At 45.7% G+C, this 24,569-nt stretch overlaps 1 protein-coding gene and 1 long non-coding RNA gene across 3 annotated transcripts in view; one reads left to right on the top strand and one right to left on the bottom strand.

The window, feature by feature from the left end:
• The window catches only part of LOC137528414 (uncharacterized), a 39,827-nt gene extending 15,365 nt beyond the window's left edge, over window positions 1-24,462 (top strand). Inside the window, exons 2-3 of the long non-coding RNA XR_011023385.1 lie at window positions 15,919-16,163; window positions 24,376-24,462. This is a non-coding gene — a long non-coding RNA (uncharacterized lncRNA). The remainder of the gene's footprint in view (window positions 1-15,918; window positions 16,164-24,375) is intronic.
• Window positions 1-24,569, bottom strand: part of IPO11 (importin 11) — a 604,534-nt gene that overhangs the window by 239,708 nt on the left and 340,257 nt on the right. For both annotated transcript variants that reach the window (XM_068249679.1, XM_068249671.1), the window contains exon 24: window positions 7,771-7,851. In XM_068249679.1, the coding sequence (XP_068105780.1) occupies window positions 7,771-7,851 (81 nt within the window). The remainder of the gene's footprint in view (window positions 1-7,770; window positions 7,852-24,569) is intronic.

Here is a 24,569-nt window from a genome sequence, read left to right as displayed (position 1 = left end):
AAAATCTTCTGGTGTCACCTCCGTGGTCCACAGAGGTTCCTTCTGATCATCTCTTCATTCAAGCTTGAAGTGAATGTGAGACTCTTTGGGAGTTTCACGCACAACTTGCTCTAAGCTGTAAGTGAACAATGACACAAGGACAATGACATAGATAATGTGTAAGAGACCTGAAAATGTCCAGCCATTACCTTCAGGTCCTGAGTCACCTATTTCTCTGGACTTGAAGCGTATAATACTCACACAATGATTGCTGTGGATGATCACTGCTGGGACCAGCAACAATTATCTTGACAATCCTCGTTTATTCACCCTTTTTCCAGAGCTACACAGAAATCTCTCAAAGGGAATCATTCATCCTACAGCTTCATTATAACGGACTCTTCAAACTCAGAGTGACAAGTTTTCTCCATTCCTGTGTGGCCTTTGGCTTAATTGCTTCCGGCTAAATATACTCTGGACGTTTCCAGACCGTCTCTCAGATACACAAGCAGCTATTTGCTTCCCCGTACAACCTACGGATCTTAAAGCCAACATGAAGTCTAAATATTACCTTACAGCCCAACTAAACCAAAAATTGAAGTTAGTGAATTAAAAAAAGCAAACATTGGTATTATTATTGAGTATTTATAGATATCGTCTAGTGTAAAATATTAGCAGTATTGCTTATGACACTTAATTTTCAGATTCAGATGACATCACTCATGCAAGAGCTTCTACAGGTGACACTCAAAAAATTAGAATATTGTGCAAAAGTTAATTTATTTTAGTAATTCAACTTAAAGAGAACATGGAACTTCAAAAAGTTCCCCTGGGGATACTTACCTCAGGAGGGGGAAGCCTCGGGATCCTGTTGAGGCCTCCCCGTCCCACGGTGGCAGCACTAGAGGTCCCCGTACGGGGGGCATGTAAATATTTACCTTCCCGGCTCCAGCGCAGGCGCAGTAGTGGCTCTCGGCTTGGGGCAAGCCGAAATAGCAGATCTCAATAGGGTCCGTTCTACTGCACAGGCGCAAGTCGCCTGCACATTTATGTTACAGAGTCTCTTTAAAAGGTGATAGTAATTTATGAAATAAAGCCTTTGCAGGTGTTTTGGGTTAATTAGCTGATTAGAGTCTGAACTTGTCATTGAAGCCATGCTGCAGGCAAGAACAGCTGATTAGAGTCTGACACTTTGAGATGCTGATTAGAGTCCAACAGTTTAGTATGTTGAACACTTTTACAATATTCTAAAAGACGGAGCCCAAACTACATCAGAGTTTTTGTATGTATGCACGCTCAGAGCAGCTTTGGATCCAATCGATCCAGTCTCAACTCACCCTCAAACTACTACCCTCCAAGCATCATAGAAACCCTTGTGTCACTGTTGGGTCATCATTCTTTCCAACTTTGGTGCCAATAAGCAAAAAAGGAGAGGGAAGCGAGTGGTGCAAGCCTGAGACAGCTGAGTCACTGTGATGATGCAACAGCCCACCTCTAGGAGCTGACAGGGACTTGAATAGAAGCCCAAAGTGATGCCACGGCTACAACTTTGGCGGGGAAGAGGTCTTGTGAGTATGTGGTGGAAGGGGGTGGACCACACTAGTGTTAGCTAATGGGCCTAGGAGGGAAAAGTGCAGATAGGATTTAAACATGGCATAACAGAGCTCCTGCTACATAAATAGTCAGCTTGACTGAGTGGGCTACCATTTCTCTGCAATGTTTGAAACAGTGACTGCAGAACCATAGAAATTCTGCAGGTGGTCCCCTCAATGTTTAACAGCACTCTGTAGAGTTTGAGGCCCTAGATCATGCAGATGGTATCAGGTAAGTCTGCTCTCAAACTTTCTATCCAATGAAAGCAAGAGTTTTTAATCAGGATGATGCCATTTATTGGCAAACTTAAAAGAAAAACAGTAGGCTTTCAGGTGATGAGCCTTCTACAGACTCAGTTAAATATCTTAAAGTGTACCAGAGGCTTTAAAACATAAAGATTTGATATTTACCCGGGGCTTCTTCCAGCCCCATAAGCGACGCTGTGTCTCTCGCCATCTTCCCCCGTGCCTCCGTCCAGCCACAATCAGCCCCGGTAACTTGCTAAGTCGCATCAGTCTGGGTCTTCTTCGCATGGGCAGACCCCCCCGCCCATGCGCAAAAGACCCCCGACTGACACCACGTAGTGCATTACCGAGGCTGATTGCGGCTGAACGGCAGACTGCAGGAGGATGGCGAGGGACTCAGCGGTGCTTATGGAGCTGGAGGAAGCCCCGTGTAAGTATCACATCTTTATTTTTTTAATGTCTCTGGTTTCCTTTAATTACAACAGAATATCAGAAGGGTCTTGCAAGGATTTTTGCTAACTTATGATGTACATATAAGACCCTCTGTTCACTTCAACATCACATACATAGGACTCAGGCTGACATGGAGAGACTGTAAAATCTGAGTTCAAAAGTTAATTTAGGTCCGGTTCACATAGGCTTTCAGGGGCATCTCTTTCAGGCAATGCTAGAAGCCTTTCTGCAAACAAGCAGGCAAGCATTTAGTTTTGATAACCGGCGTTTCAACATCACATCATGTTCAGAGCCCCCTAGCGGGACACAGAAGCGCCGACTGTAACCGATTCTGGATGCTACATGTAGCATCCAGGAAAAAACAAGATAATGGGATTGAGTGCGGTGCATATGCAGACAGGAAAAGCCAGTACTGTTATTTAAAATTTTTTTCCATTAATTTGATTGGACAGCGCTTGAACAGTAACCGCAACCACCACATTTAATTCCCGTTTGAACTAGCCGTGAGAAGCAGAGAAGATGCAATATTTGTTATAGGCTAAAAAGAAATGAAGAATTTGAATACCACCGACATCACACCAGCACAAAAAATGGCTATCCTTGTTCAATCCTCTATGTGGTACGTGCAGAAGTAAAGTACGTGTCCAATAGTAGATATGCTCAGGATGCGACTGCATCCACCACTAGCATATAGGGGCCCCTGAATGAGATTGGCTATGAAGATAGTTTATAGCACAGGTGTCAAACACAAGGCCCACGAGCGGAATGTGGCCCTCCATGCCATTTTATGTGACCCTAGAGAGTTTCAAATATGAGTCATTGTAAACAGTTAAAGAACTACAGCACATTGCCTTATCATCCAGGAGAGCATGCCGGTGTTAGTGTTCCTGACCGAAACATCGACAGTTTGAGTCAGGGTGCAGCAACAACTCACCCAAGCCCCCACCCACCCGCTCCCCATGGAGCCCCCTCCTGGGATCCAAACCTCTCAACCCACACATGGCTTGTAAGAGACAAACACCTTCCACCCAACACTATCTCCCACACATAGCAGAATAACGCAGTGGAGCAGTATAATATTTACCTGCTCCAGAGATGCGTTGCGTCTCTTCTGTTCTCGCTGGAAGTCACACGCTCTATGCTGCATACGTCCTTTTCCACATCACATGATATGCCTCAAGATCCAGTGCCATGCAGTGTAGAGCATGCGACTATCAGGAGGATCAGAAGAGACCTAAAGCAGATAAATATTAAACTGCTCCACTGTGCTACTCTGCAGAAGGGGGGGGGGGGGGGGGGCTGGCTCCCGTGGTCGCTATAGTTATGCCACTTAGTTTGAGACTGTTAAATCCTAATAAACAATTTGGCCAGTGGCTTGGACTAGGTTTTAGATTTTGGCCCCTGACATGACAAAGTTTGACATCCCTGGTTTATGGGCTCGGCCAGTACAGAAGTGGAGCCAACAATCTCTGCTTTTTGAAGGTGTTAAGTGCTTCTGCTGGCATCATGTGGTTTTCAGCCGAGATCCCTTTAGATTTTTCTTTGTATTTTCACTGCTGAAACAGATAGAGGAGAGTTGAGATAAAAATCTATCAAACTTCTGCCGAAACCGGCCCATTATAGAAGAATGCATATTTGTACGCGCCATGTATTGAGTCTCAGACAACCGCAGGACATCTCTTCATAGTTCTCCAGCGTCCTCCAGATACACTGAGCCACTCCACTGCATTTATCAAGCACCATATTGATTTCCAAATCACTTCAGAAAGAAAGAAATGACTTATAAGAATAAGCAGCACAGATGTGTGAGATTATTTGTCTTCAGTATTCTTTTCTTCCATTTCTTTGGAGACATGACAGAAATACACTCTGGTTATCTATAGCCAGCCCAGGCCAGATGCTGGGAAAATAGCGGAGCTGAAAGCGGGCACACAACCTTTGCTCCGAGGAGACGACAATGCTTTATTGCAGTAAAATACATCAATTTTAGTCTCCATGTTCAAACCGTGTATCGTAATCAACGAGATAAAGATCGATCCACAAATATTTCCTCCCTCTAAAGCACAGACACTTCCTGCATGGCTTTGTGTTGTGATTCAGCCTTCAAGGTTCCAATTCATGAGAGAAGAAATCGATAACAAAACTACCATGAATGGCAGTGCTGAAACTTACCAACAACTTCCACAGGTTACACTGAGCCAGTCGTAGGTGGCCATGGAGAGAATCCGGAGACATAACAGAAGATGTTTAGGACCTTGAATGACTAACTCTACAATATTTCATTACAAAACTTCTACAGGCATGACATTTTCAGTTTCTTCTACAGGCATGATACAGAACTGGATCAGAACCCTACAAAAGTAAAGTAACATACAGAGACCTAAAGTGGAATACAACTCTGACATAAAATTCCATAAAACTGTGTTTTCCTACTTTTTATCATCCAGTTATCTTTAAATTTACTTTTGCGCACAAGTAATATTGTCCTTTTACAAATTACAAGTTCCCAAAATACAGTTTATCTGCTCTTAAAGCTGCCATTGCATTTTATTCAAGCAGCGTTTATTATATATGAAAATCTTCTAGTCAGCTCTTCTCAACGGTGTGCATGCTTTAAGCAGAGAGAGCTCCCTTTCAGTACAGCTAGGAATGTAACAACAGAGGAATGTAAGCAAAAGATAATGTCATCTCCTTTTCGGATGCGGAGCATAAGCTGAAGGAGCTTTCCACTGCAGAACAAAATGCTGTGTTTAACTGTTTGAATGCTGTCCTGCTATAATTTTATTTTTGTGATAGTAGGTTTAATGCTGTAAGTAATCTTTCAGAGCAAAGAAAAAATACTTACTTTCAGACCATTTTAAAAAGGAACTGTAACCAAGGATTGAACTTCATTCCAATCAGTAGCCGATACCCCCTTTCCCACACGAGAAATCTTTATATTTTCTCGAAGAGATGATCAAGGGGGTCTGTATGGCTGATATTGTAGTAAAACCCCTCCCACAGTGTGATGTCCTGACAGTTTCCTGTCTTTGAACCTTGTCGCATTGTGGGAAATAAGAGCTGATTTCAAATGCCAAGCAAACAATCTCTCTTTCTCTCTCTCTCTATATATGTATAAACTATCATATTTTTTGGGGGTGTGGTATAGATAATGGCAGTTGGCGAATATCAATCATTTCTTGATTTCTCTTCCATGTTTTAAAGGGACTCCGAGCAGTGCAGAAACTATGGAAAGACGTATATCATTTTAAAGCTCTCTTTCTCCTCTTTCCAATGATATATAAACTGCAACCCTACGCCTTTTCGTTTTCGCTATTTTCGCGATTGAAAATTGCCATGGCCGCAATTTCAATCGCGAAAATAGAGAAAACTAAAAGGCGCAGGGAGACGATTTAGGTGTCGTCTGAAAGAGGAGAAAGAGAGCTTTAAAATGATATCCATCTTTCCATAGTTACTTGTATTATACAGGGCGACTTTTTCCTAAAGTCAGCAGCTCCATTCTGCTGAATAGAGCTGCTGACAATGGGGAAAGTGTCGTCCTGTGTAATACAATGTAACTATGGAAAGATGGATATAATTTTAAAGCTCTCTTTCTCCTCTTTCAGGCGACACCTAAATCGTCTCCCTAGGCCTTTTAGTTTTCTCTATTTTCGCGATTGAAATCGCGGCCGTGGCAATTTCAATCGCAAAAATAGCGAAAACTAAAAGGCGTAGGGCGGCGTTTTATATATCATTGGAAAGAGGAGAAAGAGAGCTTTAAAACGATATGCATCTTTCCATAGTTTCTGCACTGCTCGGAGTCCCTTTAACTTATTGATTTATTTTTGTCACCTTTTCGCTTTAAATCATATATAAGTCTCTGTATGTTACGTTACTTTTGTACCATTCCGATCCACTTCTGCATTATGCCTGAAGAAAAAAAACGTAAAGTTACAAAAGCTTGCAAGGAAATCTTGTAAAGCTATTCATTAAAGATATAACCTAAACAACTTTTGTTGATATGTCTTCATGCCACATTGAGAAATGCAAGCAAAGAACAGGAACACTGCATTTCTCTTAGGACATATTTCCAATGGGTGCCGCATCAGTTTCCAAATTGGACGTGGCACCTGTGCTGCTGCGAAGCCACATTAGGAGCGCTATAGCTGTGCAAGGTTCACTTGCATGCTACGAAAAACTGCAGCATGCCATACACAATCGTACCGGCATGCAATTCGGATGGCAAGCCTATTGTCTGAATAGGTAGCATTTCCTCGTCCGCATGCAGGCAATAGCTGAGTATTCGGAGGCAGTGGAAACGGGCCCTTAGGCTTCGTTTGTGTGATTTTTCTGCTTATTTTCACAACAAAAATTCACATTAGTGTGTAGTTTCCATTTCGTGCAAAATTTCATATGATTGCTTGTTAAAAGGAAACAAACAAACAAAAAACGGACACCCTGCATCATTTTTTCATATTCCATTTTTTTTTGCATACAGCATGATTTTTTTTTTATTCAGTTTCTTCCTGGAAACAGAAACTAGTCATGTTGTCACTAGGCAGAACATGTATATTAGGGCCTTGGCAAAAAAAAATAAAAATTCAAACATGAAAATTTGCATTAAAAAACGCTTATAAAATACCATGCACTACAGTGGGAACTTAGCCGTGTTAGATAGGCCACTTCCAGGACACCGTACCGCAATGTGCCCCCAGAGATCTTCATTAGGCTACGGCGAGGTGCGGTAAATATATCACACTGCCTCCTTGTAAAAGGACCCTGAGGATCCCCCCATGAGGAGATGGGCTAGTCCAAAACCAGATTTCTATTACCTACTGTAAGTGACAGCAACATAGGAGAAAAGTAATTTATAGCACATTTTAGGATGTACTTTCCATTTGGGTGTTTTCATGTATTTTAATATGTTACAATTTTTTGCAATACTTGACCTTAAAATGTACAGTATGTACTATAACAAATAGGTAAAGTAAAACCAATAGACAGTGTAATGTGCTACATTCCAGCAAGCAGTATGAACAGCTAAGCCACATGTTTATATTGTACCTATATTATGCCCCTGACAATAACAGAGAGCTGTCAGCCACCAGTCTCAATGCTGTAAAGCAATATGACCTGACTAGGGCAGGCATCATCACCGTATTCACATACTGTATTCACTTTATGTGCTGGCAGAGGACAGAGGGCTATGCTATGAACCTCACACCGCCAGCAGTATAGCAGCAATGTTTGATATATGACTCTTACTCCCCACCAGGTTCACTTAAATCCCTACAAACTTAGCAGCTTACACAAGCACATACTTTTCATGAAAATGAAGTCTGTCTGCTATATTATGAAGGCTGAATGCTAAAAGTACCATTTACATGAACAGTTTTTACGTTGACCTTCCACCGAGCAGAAGCATGCTGCCGACTCAATAAACCCAGTACAGAGCGCAATGGATGCTTAATGAGTTGCTTATAGCGATACTTCATGTTCCATTGTTGGAATGTGTTTGTACCTTCAGTACTTGCACCTGACCTTCGACGGTTATGTCTTTGAAGAGCTCAAGGAAGGACTGGCAGAGGCCGGCTGCGTACATCTGAAAACAAAGACAACAGGATTAAGTTTTACTTTTTCTGATCAGATCCCTGAATTTCAATTACCGGCGAAGACAGACAATACATTGTGTGGAAGTCAGAATTGAATGTACAGTGCCGGCATAGTCGGACCCAATCAACACTAGATGCAAGGACTGTACTGCCGCGGATCAATAACCTTTTCTATGGTCAGAGCATTAGGGGACTGGAACGATGGGAGACCCTAGTGGAGTCCCATATTACTACATGGTATGAACATACTCCTAATCAGTGGCGGCTCCAGGAAATTTTTTTAGGGGGTGCTATGCAGGTGCTGGACCAATTTCCGGGGGAGCTGACGACCTGCGGCGCGCGAAGTGCGCCGTGGCAAAAAATGGGTGTGGCTACAACCTGCGTCGCGCGAAGCGCGCCGCGGCGAAAAAATGGGCGTGGTCATGACCGGATGAGGGCGGGGCTAACTGTAATTTAAAGTGAACCCAGGGTGAGAGTGATATGGTGGCTGCCATATTTATTTCCTTTTAACCACTTGAGGACTGCAGGGCTAAACCCCCCTAGTGACCAGGCCATTTTTAGCAAAATTGGCCACTGCAGCTTTAAGGCCAAGCTGCAGGGCCGCACAACTCAGCACACAAGTGATTCCCCCCCCCCTTTTCTCCCCACCAACAGAGCTCTCTGTTGGTGGGGTCTGATCGCTCCCCCCATGTTTATTTTTTTTAGAATAAATATTTATATTGTCACTTTTTAAAAAAAACAAACCTATTCCTTTAATTGCTTTCCCTCCCTCGCTCCCTCCCTCCCCACAGCCGGCCAATTACGGCGATCGGCTGTCATAGGCTTCTGCCTATGAGAGCCGATCGCTCTCTTGTCCCCCATGGGGACAGCCGTGTCACACGGCTGTCCCCAGTGCAGCGCTGCTGCTCATCGCAGCGCTGCACCTAGTAAATAGACGGCGTGATCGCCGTCTAACAGTCTCCCGAGCGGCAATAGCCGCTCGGAGACTGAAGGCGGGGCGGAGCTCCGCCCTCCGAGCATGAGATGCGCGCGCACCATGCGCGCGATCTCATGCTAAACAGAGCCCCAGGACTTTACGCCAATTGGCGTTAGGCGGTCCTGGGGCTGCCGCCGCGGCCACGCCTACTGGCGTGACGCGGGCGGCAGGAGGTTAAACAATACTAGTTGCCTGGCAGCCCTGCTGATCTATTTGGCTGTAGTAGTGAACTGAATTACACCAGAAACAAGCCATGCAGCTAATGTTGTCAGTTCTGACAATATTGTCAGAAACCCCTGACCTGCTGCATGCTTGTTCAGGGTCTATGGTTGAAAGAATAAGAGGCAGAGGACCAGCACGGCAGCCAGGCAACTGGTATTGCTTAAAGGGAGATAAATATGGCAGCCTCAATATTATTCTCACCTCAGGTTCCCTTTAAAAGTGCAACGCAAAGACAGAGGGCCCAAGTTTTGGTGACCCTTTTCCCAGAAAATTCACATAATTGTGCAGGTTTTCTCAAGAAAATACACGTAATGTGAGCAGATTTTAACAAAAAACACGTCCAATGACCCCAATATGCACAATCGTTATCAGATATGGCTCCAATATGCACAATCGGTAGCAGATATGGTCCCAATATGCACAATCGGTAGCAGATATGGTCCCAATATGCACAATCGGTAGCAGATATGGTCCCAATATGCACAATCGGTAGCAGATATGGTCCCAATATGCACAATCGGTAGCAGATATGGTCCCAATATGCACAATCGGTAGCAGATATGGTCCCAATATGCACAATCGGTAGCAGATATGGTCCCAATATGCACAATCGGTAGCAGATATGGTCCCAATATGCACAATCGGTAGCAGATATGGTCCCAATATGCACAATCGGTAGCAGATATGGTCCCAATATGCACAATCGGTAGCAGATGTGGTCCCAATATGCACAATCGGTAGCAGATATGGTCCCAATATGCACAATCGGTAGCAGATATGGTCCCAATATGCACAATCGGTAGCAGATATGGTCCCAATATGCACAATCGGTGGCAGATATGGTCCCAATATGCACAATCGGTGGCAGATATGGTCCCAATATGCACAATCGGTGGCAGATATGGTCCCAATATGCACAATCGGTGGCAGATATGGTCCCAATATGCACAATCGGTGGCAGATATGGTCCCAATATGCACAATCGTTATCAGATATGGTCCCAATATGCACAATCGTTATCAGATATGGCCCCAATATGCACAATCGGTAGCAGATATGACCCCAATATGCACAATCGGTAGCAGATATGACCCCAATATGCACAATCGGTAGCAGATATGACCCCAATATGCACAATCGGTAGCAGATATGACCCCAATATGCACAATCGGTAGCAGATATGACCCCAATATGCACAATCGGTAGCAGATATGACCCCAATATGCACAATCGGTAGCAGATATGACCCCAATATGCACAATCGGTAGCAGATATGACCCCAATATGCACAATCGGTAGCAGATATGACCCCAATATGCACAATCGGTAGCAGATATGACTCCAATATGCACAATCGGTAGCAGATATGACCCCAATATGCACAATCAGTAGCAGATATGACCCCAATATGCACAATCGGTAGCAGATATGACCCCAATATGCACAATCGGTAGCAGATATGACTCCAATATGCACAATCCGTAGCAGATATGACCCCAATATGCACAATCGGTAGCAGAAATGACCCCAATATGCACAATCGGTAGCAGAAATGACCCCAATATGCACAATCGGTAGCAGAAATGACCCCAATATGCACAATCGGTAGCAGAAATGACCCCAATATGCACAATCGGTAGCAGAAATGACCCCAATATGCACAATAGGTAGCAGAAATGACCCCAATATGCACAATCCGTAGCAGATATGACCCCAATATGCACAATCCGTAGCAGATATGACCCCAATATGCACAATCCGTAGCAGATATGACCCCAATATGCACAATCAGCATCACCTGAAAAAGAAAAGAAAAACCCATTTACTCACCTACAGCCAGAAGACCTTCTTTCCCGACCTCCTGTCCCGAGTCCCGACCTCATTGTGGCGCGCAGCGCCCGCGCGCCCACGATCCTCTTCCTTCCCGACGTCACGACGAGACTTCCTGCCTGCATGCAGAGAGCAGGGCTACGGGAAAATGGCCGCCCGAAGCCATGCACTGCAGACTCGAAGTCTGCAGAACAGGGCTCCGGGCGGCCATCTTACCGTAGCCCTGCCTGCTGCTCCGTGCTGCCGCTGTGTGAACTGACTTGGCGTCTTTTAGACGCCTGAAGTCAGTTCACTCCAGGGGGTGCTTTGGGGGTGCTTGGACAATTCTAGGGGGTGCTCGAACACCCCCTTGCACCCCCCTGGCGCCGCCCCTGCTCCTAATCCTGAATACATGTAAAGGTGGATATACACCATTAAGTAAACAAAATCAGTCAGATATTGTATGATTACCTCCTTGCCCAACTCAGTGATAAAGTGCACATGCTCTATGTAGGTGCCCATTAATCACTTAAGGACCATAGGCTTACACTCCCCTAGTGACCAGGTTATTTTTAACAATTCAGTGCTCTGCAGCTTTAAAAGCTCGCTGCACAGCCATACAACTGAGCACACAAATGAACTCCCCCCCCCCTTCTCTCTTGCCACCAACAGAGCTTTCTGTTGGTGGCATCTGATCACTGCTGCCAGGTTTGTTTATTTTTATTAACCTCTTGAGGTCTGCAGTGTTAAATCCCCCTAAAGACCAGGCCAATTTTCACTAAATTGACCACTGTAGCTTTAAAGTGAGTGTCCAGGCTAGTAAAAAAAAAAATAAACATCCACTTACCTGGGGCTTCCTCCAGCCCGGGGCAGACGTCCCGCGCCCTCGCCGCAGTTCCGGAGGTTTCCAGTCTTCTCCCCTGGAGCAGCCAACCTCGCCAGGTGGGGTTCCAGGTCGGTGTCTTCTGCACTCCACCGCGCGGGTCACGTGGTTGCCGACGTCATCAGGACAGTACTGCGCAGGTGCAGAACTACTGCCTGCGCAGTACAGTCCTAATGAAGTCGGCCGGAGCACATGACCCGCGCCGTGGAGTGCAGAGGAGGCTGACCCTCTCCAGGGGAGAAGACCAGGGAGCCTCCGGAGCTGCGGCGAAGGCACAGGACGGCTGCCACGGGCTAGAGGAAGCCGCAGGTAGGTGGACTTTTTCTATTTATTTATTTATTTACGAGCTTGGATGTTTACTTTAAGGCATAGCTGCAGGGTCGCACAACTCAGCACACAAGTGATTCCCTCCCCCGTTTTCTCCCCACCAACAGAGCTTCCTGTTGGTGGGGTCTGATCCCCCCACAGTGTTTATTTTTTTCTAATACCCCTCCCTCCCCCCAGCTGGTCAATCCTGGCGATCGGCTGTCATAGGCTTCTGCCTATGAGAGCCAATCGCTCTCTTGTGCCCCAGGGGGACAGCTGTGTCACAAGGCTGTCCCCAGTGCAGTACTCCTGCAGAACGCAGCACTGTACCGTCTAAATAGACGGCGGTTACGCCATCTAACAGTCTCCTGAGCGGCGATCGCCGCACGGAGACTGAAGGCGGGGCAGGGTTCTGCCTCCCAAGCAGGAGATGCGAGCGCAGCCTGCGCATGATCTCCTGCAGTAGCCGGCCCCAGGACTTGACGCCAATTGGGGTTGTGCGGTCCTGGGGCTGCTGCCGCCGCGGTCACGCCCATTGGCGTTTTTAATTAAATGTATTTTTTTTTTATTTACATTTTCCCCCCGTCCCTCCCCCGTGATCCAATCAATGATCACCTCTTACAAGCATCAGCCTATGAGAGGGGATCACATTGCTGGCCACTTAAGCTTTGTTACTAAAAAAAAAAAAACCTAAACATTTTTTTTCCTTTTGACAGCCTGCTAGCTGCGATTGCAGGGTAGCAGGCTGTTTACAGAGTGGAGCTAAAGCGCAATCCCTTGCAATCTCTGCCCCCAGGACATGATGCCAATTGGCATTAGGATGTCCTAGGAGAGCAACCTTGTGGCCGCCAATCAGCGTTAGGCGGTCGTAAGATGGTTAAAGTAAACCTGAGATGGGGGGGAGAGACAGGTTCTATTTTATTTACTTGAGGCTTCTTCCAGAGCCCCCCTTACTCCCCCTCGTAGCCTTACAGGTACCTCAGTTTCCTACTGGTCCGCTCGCCCCTCCATAACATCGCCTATAGCTGTCTACAGTGCATGCCTGGCCCTGGCATTTGCTTTATCGTGTTCTCATAGCAGGGAGTGTTCTACGATTGAGGAGGCAAGCAGCCTGGGCAGCTTATGCGCAGTAGCCAGCTGGGAAGCTTTAGGAGGGGCAGAGCTTCGCAAACCGGGAGGAAAGTCCCCTGTAAGACTATGGGGACTAGGGAATGTCCCAGGTAAGTAAAACAGAACTTGTTTGACCATCTCAGGCACACTTGGACGGTGAAATATGTAGCGAATATAGTAATGCTCTTATTTTCGATACGAACATTCAGATTGAAAGAAAAAATTGTATTTAATTGAACAACAGCATTAACTACTGTCGGACCGCAGTAACTGAAATTTACGCCCTATTCGTGGCTGTTTATTCATTCCTGGGTGTAGATTTCAATTACCGTGCTGCACAGACCCGCCGCTCTCACCGACCTCTCTCTTGCCGCAAGCCCGGTGCTCTACCGTCGCCATGACAGCAGAGCCCTGTGAGCCAGTCATTAGCTGCTTTCATTGGCTCCTGACCCCGTGATCACTGTAAGTCAATCACACTGGCTCACCCTGGCGTTCTGATAAGATTTTAATTAAAAAAAAACTATTTCATGCAGCCAAAGTTGGCTGCATGAAAGCCCACTAGAGGGCGCTCCGGAGGCGTTCTTCCGATCGCCTCCGGCGCCCAGAATAAACAAGGAAGGCCGCAATGAGCGGCCTTCCTTGTCTTGCTTAGATCGTCGACATAGCGACGAGCGGAGTGACGTCATGGACGTCAGCCGACGTCCTGACGTCAGCCGCCTCCGATCCAGCCCTTAGCGCTGGCCGGAACTTTTTGTTCCGGCTACGCTGGGCTCAGGCGGCTGGGGGGAAACCTCTTTCGCCGCTGCTCGCGGCGGATCGCCGCAGAGCGGCGGCGGTCAGGCAGCACACGCGGCTGGCAAAGTGCCGGCTGCGTGTGCTGCTCTTTATTTGAAGAAAATCGGCCCAGCAGGGCCTGAGCGGCAGCCTCCGGCGGTGATGGACGAGCTGAGCTCGTCCATACCGCCAGGCTGGTTAATGACAGGATCAGGAGCCAATGAAAGTGGCTCCTGAGCGGCTCACAGAGCTCTGCCGTCATAGAGACGGCAGAGAGAGGAGCACGCGGTGATGGGTGATCGGCGAGAGCGTCAATTCCAGTGATGCTCAAATCCGGATCCGGGAGACACCTGGACAGTTGCTATCCGGATATCTCCCAGTTACCTGTGCGGGGCTAGGGGGTCAAGCTTACCAGTCTGACGTCTTCTTTGTCCGTCCCTGGCACCTCCCACGATGCGTTCCACACGGCGGTCACGTGACTGCAAACACTTCCTTCCTCCTTCCAGGTTGAAGGAGGAAGTGTTTGTAGACACGTGATGCGCGTGGAACGCATCGTGGGAGGTGCCAGGGACGGACGAAGAAGACATCAGACAGGTAAGCTTGACCCCCCCCCCCCCCGCACAGGTTTACTAGGAGATATCCGGATAGCAACTATCCGGGTGTCTCCCGTATCCGCATTTGAGCATCACTAGTCAATTCGACGCAAAGCCCTGTTTTTTCCTACCAGTAGTCTCTGGTCCGTAAGAGACCAGAAACTGCTGCTGCGGAAAGGGTTAAAGAATCCAACTTGCGATTATATATATAGCGTATTATTCAGGCTTTACCGAAAATACGTGTTAGCTTTGTATGAATTACAAAATAAACAACTGTAGAATAATTACTACACACGTTCCTGGCTGAATTCCCTGGATCAAGCATTAGCGTGAAGTATCAATTACGGTGTTTGCATATAATTTCCTTGTATCGTTCACTTTCAAGGGCTTACCAAAGTTCAAGCCTAACAAAATATGTTAATAAGCGCTCAAAGGCTAGGATAAAGTTCAGTCTTAAATATCACCACTCGAGTAGTCTTCAATCTACTGTGAAGTAGACTCTCAAATGTCCAGGAACACAGGACCACTTCCACAATATCCAGCCAACACGTCATAGAAAAAGAGAAATAAAGGACATAGCGTAATCCAATAATTCAGTAGATGCCCATCACCTCTAACGTGCAGATAACCCAGCACCTGGTGCAGTAACACACTCCCTCTGTGTGTCCGCACTCACCCAGATAGCCTCCAATCGATCCGGAGGTATGGATATACAGGTAATGCGGGGATCCGTGAACCAGTCACGTTGCACCTCAGAATAGCCTCCAACCGATCCGGAAGTAGGTATACACAGGTAATGCGGGGATCCGTGAACCAGTCACGTTACAAATCTAAAACTCAAAGAAGGCTCCAATAGTGTAAAATCATTTAATATGAAAATTAAAATACAAGGATGCACTCACAAGGGTCCACAGGCCATGCGCATGTAACAGGTAACTTGGAGCGGTCCCGGATAGCCGCTGCTGCGTATGCCGCCTTGTCTCCTTGCGTCTCCTCACTACTGCCGGTCACGTGATGCGTAGCTCCGCCCTACGCGGCGAAACTAACTCATGCAAAAATGCTCTAAACCGTCTACTTTAATGTTTGTCAAGGAAGCACCACAGTTCGTTTCTCTCATTTAGACCCATCCTCCCACATGCCCGGTGAGAGGTTTCTTTGAGATCTTTTTATCATATTTTTATCACGTCTTCCCTATTTACAACATGCCTCCTAAACTATAATTACTGGGTCTAACATTTATTAGTCGGCCAAAAACGGGTCTTTTTAAGTAAATATATATTGTATATCCTCCTCTTGTATGGTTAATATAAAGTATACTTATAGTGCGGTGAATTTGCTTCATTTATTGTTTTTAATCATTATCGTTTTGTCTGTTCTCGTTTAGGTCTGAAACACCGCGTTCCTGGTTACCTGGCAACGCTCTGTAGCTATTTCCTCTCACTGATACCGGCAGCTCTTACACAGATGGGGGAAGTGACGAAAGTCAGAGTCACATGACGGTTGTCATGTGACGTTCGGGGCAAACCCGATACACGCTCCCTGAGTATAGGGGCGTGGCTTTCTCCCGGAAGTTGACTGTCCGGCTCGGGGCGGCGCCTCTTCGGCAGTGGGAGGCTGCTACAGCGGTGGGTAAGACCTGCATCACATTTATGTGTATATATATAATGTTATGTTGTGCCACAATTTTTATGTAATCCGCTGCCTCTGAAGAAGCAGGTTCTCTGCGAAACGGCTGTAAGGCCAGGATTTATTGCTGTTATGTTTTGAAGGTGTTGGGGAGCAAATAAATAGGTGACTTGCAAAGCAACTGGTGCCCGGAATTTTCTACCTTTTGGTTCTACCTGTATGGGATAGGGCTTGGACCAGTACAACAGAGTAACCAAGCAGCTCGGGGTGACCCAAATCACTAGGAATATATAGGGGGGATAAAAGAGACCGAAAAGCCCTCCTACTAATAAGCAATGCTTGGGGAAATTTGCCTTCTTAAAACAGAAGGAAATTTGCAATAATTCAGCTGTAACTGAACACTTCACCATCTGAGAATATAGAATCACAGAACAAACATTAACAGCAATAACAAAAAGCAACTACACTAACTCACAAATAAATACAAAGTTTAGAATCAATGGGCTGTTTCTATTCAATTTTTTTTTTCGTATGCAGAAAAAAATACTGACAGCAAGTTGCTTCTCTCCTGGACACAGCGCGCATTTGTACACAGAAGAACATTGCAGGGCGATGGAAATTGCAAGCGTTTCAGGCAGGGAACTCACTAGATGTGATTGTGCGCACAATTCCATGGGCTATTGACGTCAATAGCCTAGTGAGGGAAAGGCTTGTCGTGACTGTTCATTTGCGTTTTGTGCTCACAATTTTTCAAATGTTTTTAAATTGCACAGCGGGCATGTTCACATACAGTATATGCCGCTGCAAATGTGGAAAACCCACGGAACAGGCGTGGCAAAACGTTCACAGAATACGCAAAAGCTAACAGAGACCCAGGAATAGCAGGGGGAAAACAGCCCTGCAAGTGTGTGCCCTGTCTAAAGTGTATAACAGTACAAACGCATGTGGTATTCGGGAAACCGCCTATAAAAGGATGCACCTGGGAGCTGTGTGGTTGAAGCAGAAATATGGCCTAATACCGATGATTTTACTGCAACAACACAAGAAAAGGATAGCGTACCGCTATTATATCAATCACAGCAATTGCTTGTATAAACGGACGTGTACTTTTGTGTCTGAGCTGCACTTCCCAAACACTTTCATTGCAGGATTTGAATGAGATCATATGGAGCAAGGCTGCCATGCATTAAGATGCATTAAAGAGAATCTGTACTCTAAAATTCTTACAATAAAAAGCATCCCATTCTATTCATTATGTTCTCCTGGGCCCTCTTTGCTGTTTCTGCCACTCCCTGCTGAGATCTTGGCTTGTAATTGCCAGTTTTAGGCAGTGTTTACAAACAAAAACATGGCTGCTAACCAGCATGCGACAGGCTCAGTCTGTGACTCATACAGAGCCTGCAGGGGGCGTGGTGAGGGTGTGTATAACTTCAACAAATCACAGCAGAGCAGCACATTCCTGCCTGAGCTGACAAAGGAAAGAAGATTAGATTATATAACAGAGATAATACAGCCACTGTGCAACAAGGAAAGGCTGCAGTAAGACAGACCACATTCAAACAGGTATAGGAACTTATAGGATAGAAGAAATAAGGCTGAACATTTTGTTACAGAGTCTCTTTAAAACCTATATTTGACATGTGCTGCATTTTTCCAAAAGGAGAATCAGAATCAACTTTATTCGCCAAGTGCAACAGATGTCACACCCAACATTATTTGTGGCACACATGGCAGTTAGCATAGTGCAAAACAACAATAACATAACAATATAGGACTTTAGGTTTGTGGATGACATAGCACAAAAGCTTAAAGGCAAAAATAGCACGCACATTAGTAGTTATAGATAGGTGCAGTACGCTAGGACTCCAGAGATGCTGGAGGGGGAGTCTGGGAGGTTACATTAAGGAGGGGCCTTGGGTTAAGGAGGAGGACTGCTTGGGGGAAGAAGGTATTCCAGTGCCTAGAGGTTTTGGTGAGGATGGTCTTGTTGTGGTGGCCTGAGGGAAGGAGGTTCAAGAAATGGCTGCTGGGGTGGGAGGGGTCAAGTATTATCCTGTTCACCCTGACCCTAATTCTAGATGTGTGGAGGAGGTCCAGCGGGGCAGGGGTGACCCAATGGTCTTCTCAGCAGCACAGATTACTCTCTGGAGTTTGTGCCTGTCATTGCATTTGCCCTTGTGTACGAGGCAATGATGGAAGAGCAGAGGACCAATTCAATGGTAAGAAAAGAAAAGACTGGGTCTTCACCTGGATAGTTGCAATCGTAGCAATTTAATTAAACCATAGTGACATGAAAATACACAATGTTTCGGCCGATGGGCCTTTCTCAAGTTGTAACACTTGAGAAAGGCCCATCGGCTGAAGCGTTGTGTAATTTCATCTCACTATGGTTTAATTAAATTGCTGCAATCTTAGGTATCCAGGTGGAGACCCAGTCATTTATTTTCTTTCTGTGGACTTGTGCACCTTGAGTGGATCCGGTGTGGACTGGTCGACCCCCTACGCTTGTGAATATTAGCAGTTTGAGCTCCCAGGACTATATTGTTCTACTTGGACCGATTCAATGGTGGCAGTAGAGAAACTGGTCAGCAACTTTCACGGCATACTGATACCAAACTTTCTCAGTTGCCTCAGGAAAATCAGCCTCAGCTGATGGGTTATATTGGTGTTCACTCCCTATCTCAAATCATTGGTGATGGTAGTGCCTAGAAACAGAACGCTATGCTCTGTGTCATTGATGGAGACTAGGATGAGTGTGGGGGAGAGCCTTCAGTGAAAATCAATAAAGATTCCAAATGATAAAACCTTAAAGGGACTCCGAGCAGTACAGTAACTATGGAAAGATGCAAACCATTTTGAAGCTCTTTCTCCTCTTTCCAATGATATATAAACTGCCACCCTACGCCTTTTAGTTTTCGTTATTTTCGCGCTCGAAATCAAGGCCGCCATCTTGGATTCCTTATTCAGCATTGTATTATACAGGACAACACTTTCCCCAGTGTCGGCAGCTCCATTCATTGCAATGCAATGAAATACAAGGAACCCAGGGGGATATAATTACAAACATCATGCCGGTAGGTGTAAGGATATAATTAATTAGTTGGGGGTATGCTTAAAGGCATACCCGCAGGCACTGCTCGGAATCCCTTTAAAGGAAACACAAGGTGAGAGTGATATGGAGGCTGCCATATTTGTCAATTTAAACAATGCAAGTTGCCTGGCTGTCCCCCTTATCCTCTGCCTCTAATACTTTTAGCCATAGCCCCTGAACAAGCATGCAGATCAGGTGCTCTGACTTAGCCACATGCTTGCTTCAGGAATGTGACTGTACTGCAGCCAGAATATTAACGGGTATGGTTTGATAGGATATAAATATGGCAGACTCCCCATCACTCTCACCTTGGGTTCACTTTAAAGGAATACTGTAGGGGTGGTCGGGGGAAAATGAGTTGAACTTACCCGTGGCTTGTAATGGTCCCCCGCAGACATCCTGTGCCCGCGCAGCCACTCACCGATGCTCCGGGCCCCGCCTCTGGCTCACTTCTGGAATTTCCGACTTTAAAGTCAGAAAACCCCTGAGCCTGCTTTGCCATGTCTTCGTTCCCGCTGATGTCACCAGGAGTGTATAGCACAAGCCCAGTATGGTCTGTGTCTGCGCAGTACGCTCCTGGTGACATCAGGGGAAGCGAGGACACGGCAACGCAGGCGCAGGGGTTTTCTGACTTTAAAGTCAGAAATTACAGAAGTGAACCGGAGGCGGGGCCGGAGCATCGGTGAGTGGCTGCGCGGGCACAGGATGTCTGCGGGGGACCATTAGAAGCCCCGGGTAAGTTCAACTCATTTTCCCCCGACCCCTACCTACAGTATCCCTTTAAGAATTCCCAAAGATGACATTAATATCAAACTGGATCACAGATGAGCTACTGAGTGTCTACTTGTGCACACAGGGCTTGTCAGATCTATAACTGCAGCCCATGGGGTTCAGGACTCAATCCCTACAGAGAAAGTTCTGGGCATGAGTTCATACACACGCCTCCTGCTCAGTGATAGGCTGGGAGAATTAACAGGGAGCAGGACAAAAATTAGGGCAGACAGGTATGCAAGTGCCTTAAAGGACAACTGTAGTGAGAAGAATATGGAGGCTGACATTAGCTGACATTAACTGTCTCCATTAAAAAAAAACCCGAGGTCTGAGACCTATGGAAGCTGCCATATTTATTTCCTTTAAAACAATACCAGCTGCCTGGCAGCCCTGCTGATCTATTTGGCTGCAGTAGTGTCTGAGTTGTCACTAAGGTGTTATATATTTATAGAATTTTTTATCAATAAAACGCTCAATAAATCTATATAACCTTAGTGAATTCAAAATTAGATTTTACCCATGAGGTAAATTATCAAACGTTTGATAAAGTGTTTGATAAAGCTTGGTGAATTGAGGCTTATATAGCTGAAAATAAAATATGATTGCTATTAATGATGTAGTAATTATCCATACTACACATACAAATCATTATATCAATTTTTTTTGGGCTTCAGTGTCTCTTTAACCTCCTTGCCGGTCTAAAAAATCCGGCAAGGAGGCAGCGCCGCACTTTTTTAAAATTTTTTTTTTTTTAAATCATGTAGCGAGCCCAGGGCTCGCTACATGATAGCCGCTAAGCGGCGGCATCCCCCCACCCACTCCAATCGCCTTCGGCGATCAGAGTATGCAGGGAATCCCGTTGAGAACGGGATTTCCTGCAGGGCTTCCCCGGTCGCCATGGCGACCGGGCGGGATGACGTCACCGACGTCATAGACGTCGTGACGTCAGAGGGAACTCCGATCCGCCCCTTAGCGCTGCCTGGCACTGATTGGCCAGGCTGCGCAGGGGTCTGGGGCGGGGGGGGGGGGCGGCTCGGCGCGGTGGGTAGCGGCGAATCGGCGGTGAGCGGCGGCGATCGCGACCTACACGCAGCTAGCAAAGTGCTAGCTGCGTGTAGGGAAAAAAAATTATGCAAATCGGCCCAGCGGGGCCCGAGATATCCTCCTGCGCAGGTTACCCTGAGCTGAGCTCGGGATAACCGGCAAGGAGGTTAAAGAGACACTGAAGCGGAAAAAAAATATATGATATAATGAATTGGTTGTGTACTATGAATAATTACTAAAAGATTAGCAGCAAAGAAAATATTCTCATACTGTTATTTTCAGGTATATAGTGTTTTTTCTAACATTGCATCATTCTATAATATGTGCAGATTACACAACACTCAGCATTCAAAATGATTCTTTCAGAGCAGTCTGTGAAGTAATGACCTGTCCTCTAGCAGAGAAAAAGTAAACAGTTCACTTATTGTTGAGATAATAAAAGTCAGCTAACAGCCCTCTCCAGGACTAACTTAGTCTGAAAGCTTAATGGCTTGTTTGCATAGAGATAACAACTGGAGTTTCTCAACTCTTCCTGTACTGGAAACAATTAGACTGATGTGTCTGATCTTAATGTTTTATGAGCCTTCCCTCTCCTCTCCCGGTGCCCTCAGTGCAGCGCTGTCCCCAGGAGCAGTATTTGACTAAATTGGTCAAATACTGCTCCTTCTGTCAGGCGAAGGTTACTTTGGGCCGCTCCATACTGCGCACGTGCAAGCGCACTCTCTCACGCACGTGCGCAGCATGGAGCTGCCTGTCTTCAGGAGGACTTGGCTCGGCGGGGAATATAACCCAGCGCTGCACCGAGGGCAACGGGAGAGGAGAGGAAAGGTTCATTAGGGCCCAATGCCTTCCCCCTCCTCAGGTAAGTATCTGGCTTTTTATTTTAGTGGCGGTTCCCATTGGATTTAAGATAACAGAGGACTCCTGTCCAAGCTGCATGTAGCTTAACACGCACGCTCGCACGCACGCACGCTCACACACACACACACACACACACACACACACACACACACACACACACACACACACACACACACACACACACACACACACACACACACACCCTCCCCCCTCAAGGATGTGAAGCAAACATTCTATGACTTGTTTGGGAATAGAAAGCACAGTTTTTCTGTAAAGGCAGAAGATGTAAAAGTGAAAAAAAAAATCTACTGGGGAATGGTCAGCATCTCCGATTCCTGCATTTACTGGATGTTCTAGAATTCTCATTTATTACTTATCACCTCTTTTATACTACACTATATTTTTCTCTAATGGTTTTTCCCCTCTTAACAACACAGTGCAAAGTGCAAAATGGTGTAGAAACTAATGATAGCATTAAATATGGTTTCCCATGGCCAGATGTGTCGGCTGTGAAGGCACTGATAGCTGAGAAGCCGTCTGCAGTCCATCAGTGATGTCCTGCAGAATAATACAGCAGCCTACGCCGTGCCTTCTGGCAAATACAGCACTGTATAAATGTCAAATGAAACAATCTAGCCAGTCATCAATCACAGGAACGCAGCAACAACTGCTCTGCATTTCCCAAATTACTTGACAACTATAACAATGTTTACAATGTTCACCTGCGCCCTCCACTTCATTCCGCTATGATCAGGTATCATTTCCATGTGCTATTGCCTCCTATCCATAACAAGATGTAGTTTTATCAAACTGTTCCAGACACTATTAGTAAAAGCAAGGCCGGTACGAGCAGGGTCAGACTGGGATACTAAGGGCCCACCAAGGAAGTTTCAGCCTGGGGCCCGCCCCCCTCTCCAGCCGCCCCCCCCCCCCCAATTTTGGCCTCACATACACATGTACTCTAGAAATTTTGCATGATTTTATGGTAGGGAGTAGATTGTGAGCACTTCTGAGGACAGTCTCCAATAGGGATATGTCCACATGCAGCGCCACACACTGGAACATGGGCGTGGCCATGAAGAGTCATGGGCAGACTTTAAAAACAACAAAACACAAAGTAAGTAGCGGTGTTATTCACAGAAATTAGGTCCAGACCAGATACATTTTAGATAAAATATAGTACTTACATGCCTCATGATAATTCATCAAGTAGTCAAATGGCAGCAGATTTTCCGACAAAATTAAATCAGATTGGCGGCAGATTTCCCGACAAAATGCAATCAAATTGGCGGCAGATATCCCCACAAAATGCAATCAGATTGGCGGCAGATATGCCCACTAAATGCAATCAGATTGGCGGCAGATATGCCCACTAAATGCAATCAGATTGGCGGCAGCTATCCCCACTAAATGCAATCAGATTGGCAGCAGATACCCCCACAAAATGCAATTAAATTGGCTACAGATATCCCCACAAAATGCAATTAGATTGTCGGCAGATATCACCATAAAATGCAATTAGATTGTCGGCAGATATCCTGGGTACGAGTAACATTTACCCCCCCTTGATAACCCCCCAAACCCAAAAGCGACATGAGGAGCCCTTTGTTGAAGCCAAATTTCCTTGCAGGGCCCCTGAGATGGCTGCTAACCTCCCTCACCCCACCCAGTCTTTACAGGGGCTCCAGGGAGCAACAGTTGAGTCTTCGGCATAGTAGGGTGTTGTCTGTCTTGGTGGTCACACTCCTCTGTCAGTCCATGGCTCTGTGCTCTCAGACACCATCCTCACAGGGGTGCCGCTCCTCCCTTACCCTGCACATGTTATTACTTAAAGGGAATCTGAAGTGAAAATAAACTTATGATATAATGACTTTAATGTGCAGCACAGCTAAGAAATGGAACATTAGTAGCAAAGAAAAGAGTCTCATATTATTATCCAGTACAGGAAGAGTTAAGAAACTCCAGTTGTTATCTAAGCAAAAGAGTTTATCTGAGCTCCACAACTTTCAAAGTCGCAGAGAGCTCTGTCTTCTGAAGCTTATTATTTCAAGAAAAGAGTCTCATATTTTTTCCAGTACAGGAAGAGTTAAAGAAAATCTCTTTTTATCTATGCAAAGGAGCTTCTCTGAGCACTCCTACTAATTTAGTCTAAGTGCTGTTTTCTGAAGCACTTCCACATCAAAGAAATGGGGAAAGACAACTTCAGACAAGATTTTCTTGCAGGGGAGATCAAATGGTCATTAGCTTTGCTCTGTTTTATAGTTTAAAATGCAGAGTGTAGTTTGTAAATTGCAAATATTAGAGAATGATGCAATATTATAAAAAAAAAGCTTTATAACTGAAAGTAAAAACACAGATTCTTTTCTTTGCTACTAATGTTCTTTTGATTATCCATACTACACACACATGTCATCATATAATACGTTTTTTTTTTTTTTTTTGCTTCAGTGTCAATTTAACAACATTACGCAGGTCACAGAGAAGATGCAGCCAGTAGTACAAGAAGACGGCAGTGCACGGAGCCACAGACTGACGGAGGTATGCGCCTGTTGGAAAAACTGAGATGCTACTCTAACAAAGGCTCTACAGGGGCCCTGGGGAGCAGGGGTGTAACAATAGACCCTACAAGGGATGCAGCTGCA

The sequence above is a fragment of the Hyperolius riggenbachi genome, chromosome 1 (genome assembly GCF_040937935.1).
Source record: "Hyperolius riggenbachi isolate aHypRig1 chromosome 1, aHypRig1.pri, whole genome shotgun sequence".
Lineage (NCBI taxonomy): Eukaryota > Metazoa > Chordata > Amphibia > Anura > Hyperoliidae > Hyperolius > Hyperolius riggenbachi.
Note: the sequence above shows the minus strand (reverse complement) of the source record. Positions and strands in the feature narration are given on the sequence as shown.